Source organism: Elephas maximus, chromosome 3 (genome assembly GCF_024166365.1).
Source record: "Elephas maximus indicus isolate mEleMax1 chromosome 3, mEleMax1 primary haplotype, whole genome shotgun sequence".
NCBI lineage: Eukaryota > Metazoa > Chordata > Mammalia > Proboscidea > Elephantidae > Elephas > Elephas maximus.
This window is the reverse complement of record NC_064821.1, coordinates 27,581,589-27,592,445: the sequence shown is the minus strand read 5'-3', so window position 1 is coordinate 27,592,445 and position 10,857 is coordinate 27,581,589. Positions and strand designations below refer to the sequence as shown.

Sequence of the window (10,857 nt, the reverse complement as noted above, 5' to 3'; positions counted from 1 at the left end):
GGAAAACCAGCACTGTGAGTTTAAAAAGCCTGCAATGGCTGCCATTTAGGAGCTCGAATAAGTCCAGGTATTCATCATCATGTGTTATTTCCAATCTCCAAGCAACAAGAGGGAATGATTTAAAAAATAATATTGAAATCATTATTCCCTGTCCTTGAGCATAGAGAATGTGACCCAGCTGGAGCTGGACTCACAAAGACTCATAAAGACACATCAACTGGGCCCTGAGATATAAAGACAATAGCTAACACAATCCGAATTAAAAAGGGAGACAATCACATACATAGGGCAGAAAAGCCACTCTTTTTCTTTTAATATTTAGTAAATAGTTACAAGGCAACAAGAGGTCAGTAGCCTAAGTTCAATATTTGCCTCTCTCTAAAAATATGCCAAATAATTCTAAGCCTGGCTATAGTTCAAAATGGACACTGGTCTTGAATGACCAATGTCCAAAAAGGAATGGGAGTGAGACAGAACCCCCACAGGCCTGTATTTTTTACCTGGCTTCCTCCCCTACAGTGTTGTATTGCTGAATTGTCTCCTTTTCTGGGCTCCCCGCCTCAGCTTTGCATTTGAATCCTGCTGTTGCTTGGAAGTTGTATGTAAAACCCATTGTGCCTATGTAGTATGGTTAAGAATGTTGCTGACATAACTTGTATGAACTCTCTACCTATAAACCCCTTTAAAGTAACCTGCCTGCCTGCCCTTGGTGAGCAGTCTTGGCAGCAGTAAGCACCGACTGACTCCATTTCCTTGTACAACAAAATAAAGGTGCCTTTTCTGTTCTTTCACTTTGATTTCTCGTTTATTGGCCAATACCAGTCATGTTGAGTAAGAACCTGGGGTTTGCACCGGGTAACATAAGAATGGAATAGAGGCGTAATCACAACATCCAAGCTTTGTTGGTTTTTGGTTAATAATGAGATACAAATCCCAATAGCCTGTTGCTATCTCATTTATATGATTTGAGAAAAAACAGCATGTATAACATTGCCAGTGAAACTCAGTGATTGTGAAAGGGGCAGCGTGAGAAAGAGATTGTAGGCAGCTAACATCCTGGGTACTATAGCATTGTTTCTCCATGGCTTGCTTTTGCATACCCCAGTGATTTTGTGATTTGTGGTTTGTTTCCTCTCTTCTCTCTCCTATTCTCTATGTTCCTCTTGAAGAAGCAGAACAACAATCTGGGACGAGACAACCCGACAATGGGGGCCCATCTTGTGACCGAAACCATCTCAGAGAACAACTGACAGATTCCAGATTCTTCAAGCCTAAGCCCTAACCCTATAAAACCCTCCGGTCGGTCTCTGGCAAACAGACAGATTTTGGAGGAGCCCATTCGCCTCTGTCTCTTGTGTACCAATATACAATAAAGCACTCTTGCTGCTTACCTCACCCCTGTCTCAGTATTGGCTTTACGGCAGGCTGCCTGAATCCTTGTTTTGCGGTAACGACTGCCTACAAGAAGAGTACAAAATTTATTTTCACCAAATTCGTTGTGGAAGCAGAAGAGGGTCTGTTAGTAAAATAGAAAACATGCAGATACAGATATCTGGTACTTTTCCGCCTACTCTCCAAGCTCTCAGTCCTTCCCCCGCCTCAGCCTCTTCTCCGCTGGGCTCTCTCCACCTGACATTGGTTTTCTCTACCACTCCCCGCCTCAGCGGGGCTCTCTTCCTTTAGTCTGCATTCTCTCCGCCACAAATCGGCTAGACTCGGTTCTTCCCGGCACTCTCCGGCTTTTCTCGGTAATCTCCACCGGATCTCAGGTCCCTTCGCCTCCTTCCGGCCCTCTCCGCCACTTCTCGGCTTGGCATGGGCTGGCTTTCTCCCCGAGCCTCGTCTTTCTCCGCCATTCCTGGCTGTGATCGGCAATCTCCGCCTGATCTCGGCTCCCTTTGCCTCTCCCAACTCTCCTCAGCTCTCTCCGCCTGGCCTCGGCTCTCTCCGCCACTCTTCGGCTGGTCTCGTCAATTTCAGCCTAGTCTCGGCTCCCTAGGCCACTCCCCGTTCTGTTCAACCCGCCTCTCTTCGACTGGCTTCGTCTTTCTCGGTTTCTAGCTGCCTCAGCTGAGCTCTCCCCGCCTCTCTCAACAACTCCCTTGCCGGCTTACCTCCGCTTCCTTAAAAATTACAGCCTTAGGAAACCCCACGGGGCCGTTGTACTCTGTCCTATAGTGTCGCTGTGAATCGGGATTGACTACATGGCAATGGTTTTTCTGGCTTAAGGCTTTTTTTGTGTGTGGAGGAAATAAAAACAAGAGGCAGACCCCAAGTCCAAGGGAAAGTGAACGTCCCAGCCACTGGGCGGAGCCCTCTGCGTCCCCACGCGGAATCCGGCCCTTCCTGCGCCGTTTGGCGCAGAGCTCAGAAGGGGAACTGCGCGTGCGCGGCCCGTAGCCTTATTTCGTAGAGGTCCTGCTGGTGTGTGAGGTTCCTTTTCATCGCCGTGGGCGTCTGGCCTGGCCCGGGACCAGGTGCAGCACGCCGGACACCGAGGCTTGTTGGGGTTCTAAGGAAGTGGCTCCGCTCCCGCCCAGTCCTGGCCTTTCCGGCCTCCCTGGATGGTCCAGAGCCGCGGGAGCCCTACTAGCCGGACTTCGCCTGGAGCCTCCTCTTTCCCGCGGCTTCAGACTCGGCTGCCGGCGCAGCGAAGCGCCTGCTCTGACAGCCCCGGCTCAGTACTCCTGCACGGCCGAGGTCGGGACGGCCAGGTAGGTGGGATCGCCCCGAAGCTGGGAGATTGTGAGAAATACAAAGTCACAAGCCTCAGTGAAACCCAGGGTAGGGAGTCCGACGCTATACGTGCTGCCCCCACCTCCTCCAGTTTGCCCCGCACCATGCTTCATTGCATTTCTGTGCCTCAGCAAGCAAGGACATTTGTCAAGTTTTTCGTGATTATAAAAAAAAGTTAAGATTACTGTGAAACATGCCCCCCTCCTCCCCCGGCTTTTAATTGTTAAGGAGCCCCGGTGCTAAGCGCTGGCCGCATATCTGCCAGCCACTGGGCGGAGAAAGATGTGGCAGCCGGCTTCCGGAAAGATTTATGGCTTTGGAAAGCTTATGGGGCAGCTAGCTTTACCCTGTATTATACGGTCGCTATTTTTTTTTTATTAGTTGAGATTGACTGATGGCAGAGGATTTGATTTTTGTTACATTGTTACAGTCGTGTTTGAGAAATCTTTGCTAACTCCAAAGTTATTAACATAGTCTATTTTTGTAATGTTTAGAATTGTGATTCATTGGAGTTGCTATTATGGAATTAGTCTTGTTATTTTCTTTCCCTATTAATAACCACTTGACCCAGATCGATTTACTTTCAAGAGTCCACTTTCCTCACTGCAGTTTCTCAAAGGTGATTTGGTTTCTATGAGTTATCCCTACCTAGGGTTGGCATTTAATCTTTGAAATGCTTGCATACCTGTCTACATTGCCATGATATCAATCCCGTGTAGAGTGAAAGCCATATATTTTACTTTTGGTAACAAGATCTTACATAATCAGGCTTCTGTGTAGCTCTCTACGGGGGGAGTGGGGCGGGAGGGAGATCTTATAAGGAAGAAAGAAATGTTTATTGCAAAATTGACAGGAAAAGTGGTGACGACATCTTACCAAAAAAAAAAAAAAAAGTTTAACTGCCAATAATGAAAAATTAAGGAATCATGATGGATTCATTGACCAAACTGGAAAAATACATTCTCACTGAAAATTCACCCTTGTTGATATCAAATATAAATGTTCATACGAATTTAGAGGGAGCACAGATACCCAGGTGAAACCACAGTCTGAACCGTGGGCCTTTGATACCCAGGGGGAAATCAGGTTCAAGTTTTCATGCCTGTCCAGGCGTGGATGCTTTTCATGCTCTGGGATGAGGAAATTGCTCTATTTGTGATATCCTTGCCCTAACGTTGAAAACTGTAGAGCTGCATGAAGAACATAAATACCCTTAAGGTGGAGCAATACCTTAAGCCTGGGAGAAAGCCTGCCCAGGGAAAGAGTTGGAGCCAAGAGCCTGTTACCCCTGCTTACTCAATACTGTCTCCCCCAACCGTACCTCCCATTTTCTTCCATTTCAGGTCCCAGGTGTGGCTCTGGAAGGACTGGTCCAATCTAGGCAGCTGGGGGTCTATGTCAGACATCTTACACATCTGTAAACTGCAAGTAAGGATTTCAAGTGCTGATTGGCTTTGTAGACGAAACACTATTCATCTGCCTCTGGACTGCATAGTGGCCTAGCTGTCACTCCCATCCCTCTTGCTTTAATTGGCTTTTTGGGCTCAAAGAGGACTTTCACTTAGACTCGCAGAGGCTGGAGCCAGGAAATGGTGAGTACTACTGAGAACTGGGTTATTCTTAGCATAAAGGGGTGAGGCTAAATATGATATCATGGGGAACCAACTGTGTGCTCCGTGTTCCATGTATTTCTGTGGTGTAAAAGGTGGCGGAAGAGGCCAAGGTGTAAATTCTAAAAAGTGCTGTTGTCACAGGGCACTGTCTCCACACACCTATGGTGTTTTAGCCTTGAATGCCTGAATCACCTTCCTTCTGTGACTTCCAAGTTGGCACCATGGGGCTTTACCCTCCCACCCTGGGTCTTGGTGCACTGTCTGCGTTGAATGATGGAATCTCCTGAGCAGAGTCTGAAGATGGAGCAGCTGCGGTTGAGGAGACTGAGCCCCAGGCCCTCCAGAGCCATCCTTGTCCTATCATTGCAAACTGTTCTTGGCTTCCCCCAGGAACTGCAGGCTTTTCTGTACAGTTCTGATACTGTAGCTCCAACTTTCACACAGTGTAAGGGAGTAAAGGATGAGAGAGAGAGTTATTCAGGGGAGGACCCTGACTCTTTGTGGGTCCTGTGTGAGGCTTGGCATGCTCATGACCTCACCAAGGGAATGAGCAGGAGAGTGAGTCCAGCTAGATCATGTGTAGGGTCTCCAAATCCATCATTTTTTCCCCCGCAGTGGGTGGTGGTTTTGGTTGAGGCTTTCAGGTGTGTGAGAAGTATGGTACCCAATCCTGGCCCCTGTCTTCCCAACCTGATTCTGCCTAGAGCTGGTACTAAACTCCTAAATTATTTCACTGCTCCTCACTGTCTTAGATTAGAATCTAAGAGTGGTTTTTTTTTTTTTTTTGATAAAGAAGCTCAGGATGGGGGATGGTTGTATTTAACTTCTCAGGGTTGCAGTTTCCACTGGAGGCAAATTATGGATTCAGGTTGTTATGTTTCTACTAAGAATTTTTCCATTTAATAGTTATAAAACATTCTCACACAGATACATGCCTATTTACTGATGTGAAAGTTACTCTAAAGCTTACCTAAATCTTGAGAAGAATCCTTAAAATTTGTATCACATTTACCATGTCACATAGGAACTCCTAATGTTTTAAATCTTCCAACCATTTTAGAAACATGCTGACTGAGATAAAGCGGAAGTCCAGATTGATGCCTCTGGTCACTATTTAGAAAGAGATCTCAGACTTACATTTTTATGATTTGTTCAAATACATTAGACAGTTTAATAACAGTTAGGTCCTAGGTGATTACATCTTAAATGGTTTTGTACATTTGAATGGAATTTCCTTAGAAACACATTAAGTATCAGATTTGATTTATATCACGTTTAAAAGTAAATGCATATTACTGTATTTTCCAATAGATAATGCCTTCAGAGTTCGAATCTCGTTATGAACTTAAAAAGGATACTTTATCAGAGTTGTTCAAACTCTTGGCTCCTCTAGACTGTTTTGTTTTTCCAGCAGCTATTGCTAGATAGCTGGCTTTATTGTAAAATATCTTAAGCACCTTGCCAGTATTTCTGTATGTAACGTAAGAAATTAGAACTAGAAATTTTTATTTCTCCTACTTTGTTGCACATAAGATCGTATGGAATTTATATTTGCTTTTTACCGTTCACAGATTGTTCTGGAGATTTGTTCATAACAATACATAGACAGCTTAAACGTAAAGTTTTATAAAATTCCATAATACTGCATTTAATGGATCTTAGATTTTACCGATTTTTGTTGTTATTATTGGTGGTGGTTGTTTTTTTAGCCTCACCATCGTGGATGGACACTTCCATGGTCTCTAGTATTTTGTTTTACAAACCTTACTGTATTTTATAAGTTTAAATTTTTAAGATTTAGGCATAAAAAATTGTGGACTCAAAGCTCTTGTGATCTAATACAAGTTAAATCAAAATAAAGGGATTGTCACATTACTAGGTAAAATTAATATATGAAGATCACATTTCTTTCCAGGTTTTAAATAATGCTTTAAGTTTTCTATTATAAAATACATTATAAACAAAGAATGCATAAAACTTTTCATGTAATGTTTTAATAACACTAATATGAACACCTGATTATAAATAACACTTGGGGTGTTCTTAGAGCCTCCCAGTGTGTCCTGGCCTGATCTCATTAACCTGAAGGTAACTATTGTTAGGTGTCATCTAGTCGATCTGACTCGTAGTGACCCTGTGAACAACAGAATGAAACACTGCCCGATCCTGCGCCATCCTCACAGTCCTTCCTATGTTTTAGCCCATTGTTGCAGCTACTGTGTCAGTCCACTCCTTTGAGGGTCTTCGTCTTTTTCACTGACCCTCTATCTTGATAAGGATTATATCCTTCTCCAGGAACTGGTCCATCTTGATAACCTGTCCATACTACATGAGATGAAGTCTCACCATTCTCGCTTCAGAGGCGTGCTCTGACTGTACTTCTTCCAAAATGGACTTGTTCGTTTTTTCTGGCAGCCGAGTCTTTGCCAACACTGTAATTCAGAGTCATGTTTCTTATTCTGTCTTCTTTATTCATCGTCTAGCTTTCACATGCTTATGAGGCTTTTGAGAATATGGCTTGGGTCAGGCACACGTTAGTCTACAAAGTAGCATCTTTTCAACACTTTAAAGAGGGCTTTTGCGGTAGAATTGCTCAATGCAATATGTCGTTTGATTTCTTAACTGCTCCTTCCGTGAGCATTAATCGTGAATCCAAGTAAAATGAAATTGTCAGCAACTTCATTGTTTCCTCATGATGTTGCTTATTGGTCCAGTTGTGAGGATGTTTGTTTTTATGTTGAGGTGTAATCCATACTGAAGGCTGTATTCACTGACCTTCCTCAGTGTTTCAAGTCCTCTTGACTTTCAGCAAGCAAGGTTGTGTCGTCTACATAATGCAGGTTGTTAATATTCACCAATCCTGATGCCACATTCTTCACATAGTCCAGCTTCTTGACTTAACTTGCTCAGCATACAGATTGAATAAGTATGGTGAAAGGATACAACCCTGACACACACCTTTCCTGATTTTAAACCATGCAGTATCCCATTGTTCTTTTTGAACGACTGCCTCTTATTCTGTGTACAGGTTCCTCCTGAGCACAATGAGCTATTCTGAAATTCCCATTCTCTGTAGTATTTTCCATAATTTGTTATGATCTACACAGTCAAATGCGTTTGCATAGTTAATAAAACACAGGTGGACAGGTTTCTCATATTCTGTGCTTTTAACCAAGATTCATCTGACTTCAGCAATGATATCCCTTGTTCCACGTTCCCTTTTGAATCCGGCTTGAATTTCTGGCAGTTCCCTGTCAGTGTTTTGCTGCAACCGTTTTTGAATTACCTTTGGCAAAATTTTACTTGTGTGTGATATTAATGACATTATTCGATAATTTTTGCATTTTGTTGGATTACCTTTCTTTAGAATGGACACAAATACAGATCTCTTCCTCAGTTGGCCAGGTAGCTGTCTTCCAAATTTCTTGGCATAGATGAGTGAGCACCTCCAGCACTGTATCTGTTGATACATTTCAGTTGGTATTCCATCAATTCATGGAGCCATGTCTTTGACAATTCCTTGGACTTCTTCCTTCAGTACCATCCTGTTCTTGATCATATGCTACCTCCTGAAATGGTTGAATGCCGACCAGTTCTTTTTGGCACAGTGTCTCTGTGTATTCTTCATCTTCTTTTGATGCTTCCTGCTTTATTCAATATTTTCCCCATAGTATCCTTCAAAATTGTAACTCGAGGCTTCAATTATTTCTTCAGTTCTTTCAGCTTGAGAAATACTGAGTGTGTTGTCCCCCTTTGGTTTTCTAACTCCAGGTCTTTGCGCATTTCATTATAGTACTTTGTCTTCTTAAGCCACCTTTTGAAATCTTCTGTTCAGCTCTTTTACTTCATTGTTTCTTCCATTCAGTTTAGCTACTCTACTTCAATAGCAAGTTTCAGAATCTCTTCTGTCATTCATTTTGGTCTATTCATTCCTGCCTTTTCAGTGACCCTTTGCTTTCTTTGTGTATGATGTCCTTTATGTCGTTTCACAACTTGTATTTGGTCATTAGTGTTCAACGTGTCAAATCCGTTCTTGACATGGTCTTCAAATTCAGGTGGGATATAGTCATGGCCGTATTTTGGTTCTTGTGGACTTCTTTTAATTTTTTTCAGTTTCGACTTGAATTTGCATATGAGCAGTTGATGGTCTATTCTGTAGTTGGTCTCTGGCCTTGTTCCGACTGATGATATTAAGCCTTTCCATCGTCTCTTTTCTACAGATGTAGCCAGATTTGATTCCTGTGTATTCCACCTGGCAAGGTCCACGTGTATGGTCATCATTTATGTTGTTGAAAAATGTGTTTGCAGTGAAGAAGTTATTGGTCTTGCAAAATTCTCTCATGTGATCTCCAGCATTGTTTCTATCACAAGGTAGTATTTTCCGACTACCGATCCTTCTTTGTTTCCAACTTTCACATTTCAATCACCAGTAATTATCAACACATCCTGATTGCATGTTCGACCAATTTCAGACTGCAGAAGTTGGTAAAAATCTTAAATTTCTTCATCTTGGGCCTTAGTGGGTGATGTTCAGATTTGAACGATAGTCGTATTAACTGTTCTTCCCTGTAGGCTTATGGATATTATCCCATCTGTTGTACCTTGGGATAGATCTTGAAATGATGTTTTTGACGATGAATGCAATGCCATTCCTCTTTGGTCATTCCCAGCATAGTAGACCCATATGATCATCCGATTCAACATGGCCAATATCAGTCTGTTTCAGCCTAGGATATTGATATTTATGTGTTCCATTTTATTTTTGACGATTTCTAATCTTCGTGGATTCATACTTCATACACTCCACGTTCCAATTTGTTTTAGTAGTGTATTATTTAATTTCCATGTATTTATTCTTTTTTCCTTATTTATCCTGTTGTCGAATATCAGCTTCGTATCGTTGTGGTCAGAGAAGATGCTTTGTGCGATTTCAGTCTTTTTAAATTTGTTGAGATTTGTCTTGTGTCCTAACGTATGGTCTGTTCTGGAAAAGATCTATGTGCGTTGGAGAAGGATGTGTATTGTTCTAATATATCCATTAGATCCACTTGGCTGATGGTTTTATTTAAGGTCTCAGTGTCCTTAGTGATATTCTTTTTAGGTATTTGAAGTGTCTATAATTGAACATGGTGTGTTGAAGTCCCCTACAGTTATTATGGAGTTGTCTATTTCTCCTTTCGTATTACTCAGAATTTGTTTCGTATATTTTGGTGCATTGCTATTAGGTACCTATGTATTTATAGTTGTTATGTTTTCTTGCTGAATTGACCCTTTCATTGTGTAATGTCCATCTTTATCTCTTTTAATACATTTTGATTTAAAGTCTCTTTTATTTGAGATCAGTATGGGCTGCAAAATACCATGGCCAATTTGTGCCGCTTCAAAACTCGGGCTAGAGCTTCCTCAGATTAGCTCCTTTTCTGTGTTCCCTTTTTGGGGTATTACCCATCCCCATCCCAACATGGCTGCAGTGAACGAGTATTCCTGTTGTTAGCTGGTAGGATCTCCTGGCTTCTTTGGCAATCTCCATCCTCTTCTCCCCAACTTTTGGACCCACCCCGACTCTCCAGTTCCTCAGCTTCTGTTTGGAGTTCTGAGATCTCAGGCTGTGCTTAGTTTGATTTATTGTTTAGTGAGTTAATTGCTGGGGGAGTAAATGGGAGCATCCACTCACTTCACCATCTTGCTCTACCTCCTGTGTTTTCCATTCGAGTTTAATTTTTCAACTGCTTTGAACTAGTGTATATAAATATGTAAAATAAACCTTACATTGATATTTTCCAACCTGAAAAACATGCTTAAATTTCTGAGTTCTAGAATCATCTGTGTGTTCTTTTGGGATTCTGTATGTATGTTATTTATTTATGCTATAAAATTGAACAGGCTGTGGTTTTTTCCCTTTAAAATGCTTAATACTTTTTTTTTTTTTTTGAAGGGAATGTACTGGTTAAAATCTCTAGGATAAGGTTTGTTAGGAATGGAATACTGGATATTCTTGTTTTTCACCTGCTGTTCTGGAACATAGTTGAACTTTTCACTGTCTACATCGATGCGCCCATTGTCATGGATTGAATTGTGTCCCCAAAATTATGTGTTATATCCTAACCTCTATGCCTGTGGTTACAAGCTCATTGGGAATGCGTTTTCTTTGTTATAATGATAAAGCAGGATTAGTTTAGGGTATGTCTTGAGTCAGTCTCTTTTTGGGAAATAAGAGATTACTGTAAAAAAGCAATTGAGCAAGCAGAGATGGGGAAAGAGACAGCCAAGCCACGTGAAGATTGCCCAGGAGCAGAAGCTCAGAAGAGAGAAGGACCTTCCTCCAGAGCTGACTGAGAGGGAAAGCCTTCCTCAAGAGCCAGCACTCCAAATTGGATACCAGGCCTCCTAAACTGTGAGAAAATAAATTTCTGTTTGTTGAAGCCACCCATTTATGGTATTTCTTTTATAGCAGCCCTAGGTATACTGTAATAATTTAGCAATTCTATTTTTTGACAGTATTTGGGAA

General features: G+C 42.0%; 1 protein-coding gene across 2 annotated transcripts in view; it reads left to right on the top strand.

Annotated features, from left to right (window-relative positions):
• Nucleotides 1–1,967: 1,967 nt before the first annotated feature.
• Nucleotides 1,968–10,857, top strand: part of LOC126072106 (zinc finger protein 14-like) — a 33,844-nt gene continuing 24,954 nt past the window's right edge. Inside the window, exons 1-2 of one of the 2 annotated variants that reach the window (XM_049876772.1) lie at nt 1,968–2,714; nt 4,080–4,328. In XM_049876772.1, the coding sequence (XP_049732729.1) occupies nt 4,326–4,328 (3 nt within the window). In that variant the 5' untranslated portion in view covers nt 1,968–2,714; nt 4,080–4,325. The remainder of the gene's footprint in view (nt 2,715–4,079; nt 4,329–10,857) is intronic. The other variant, XM_049876771.1, reaches the window with a different exon arrangement.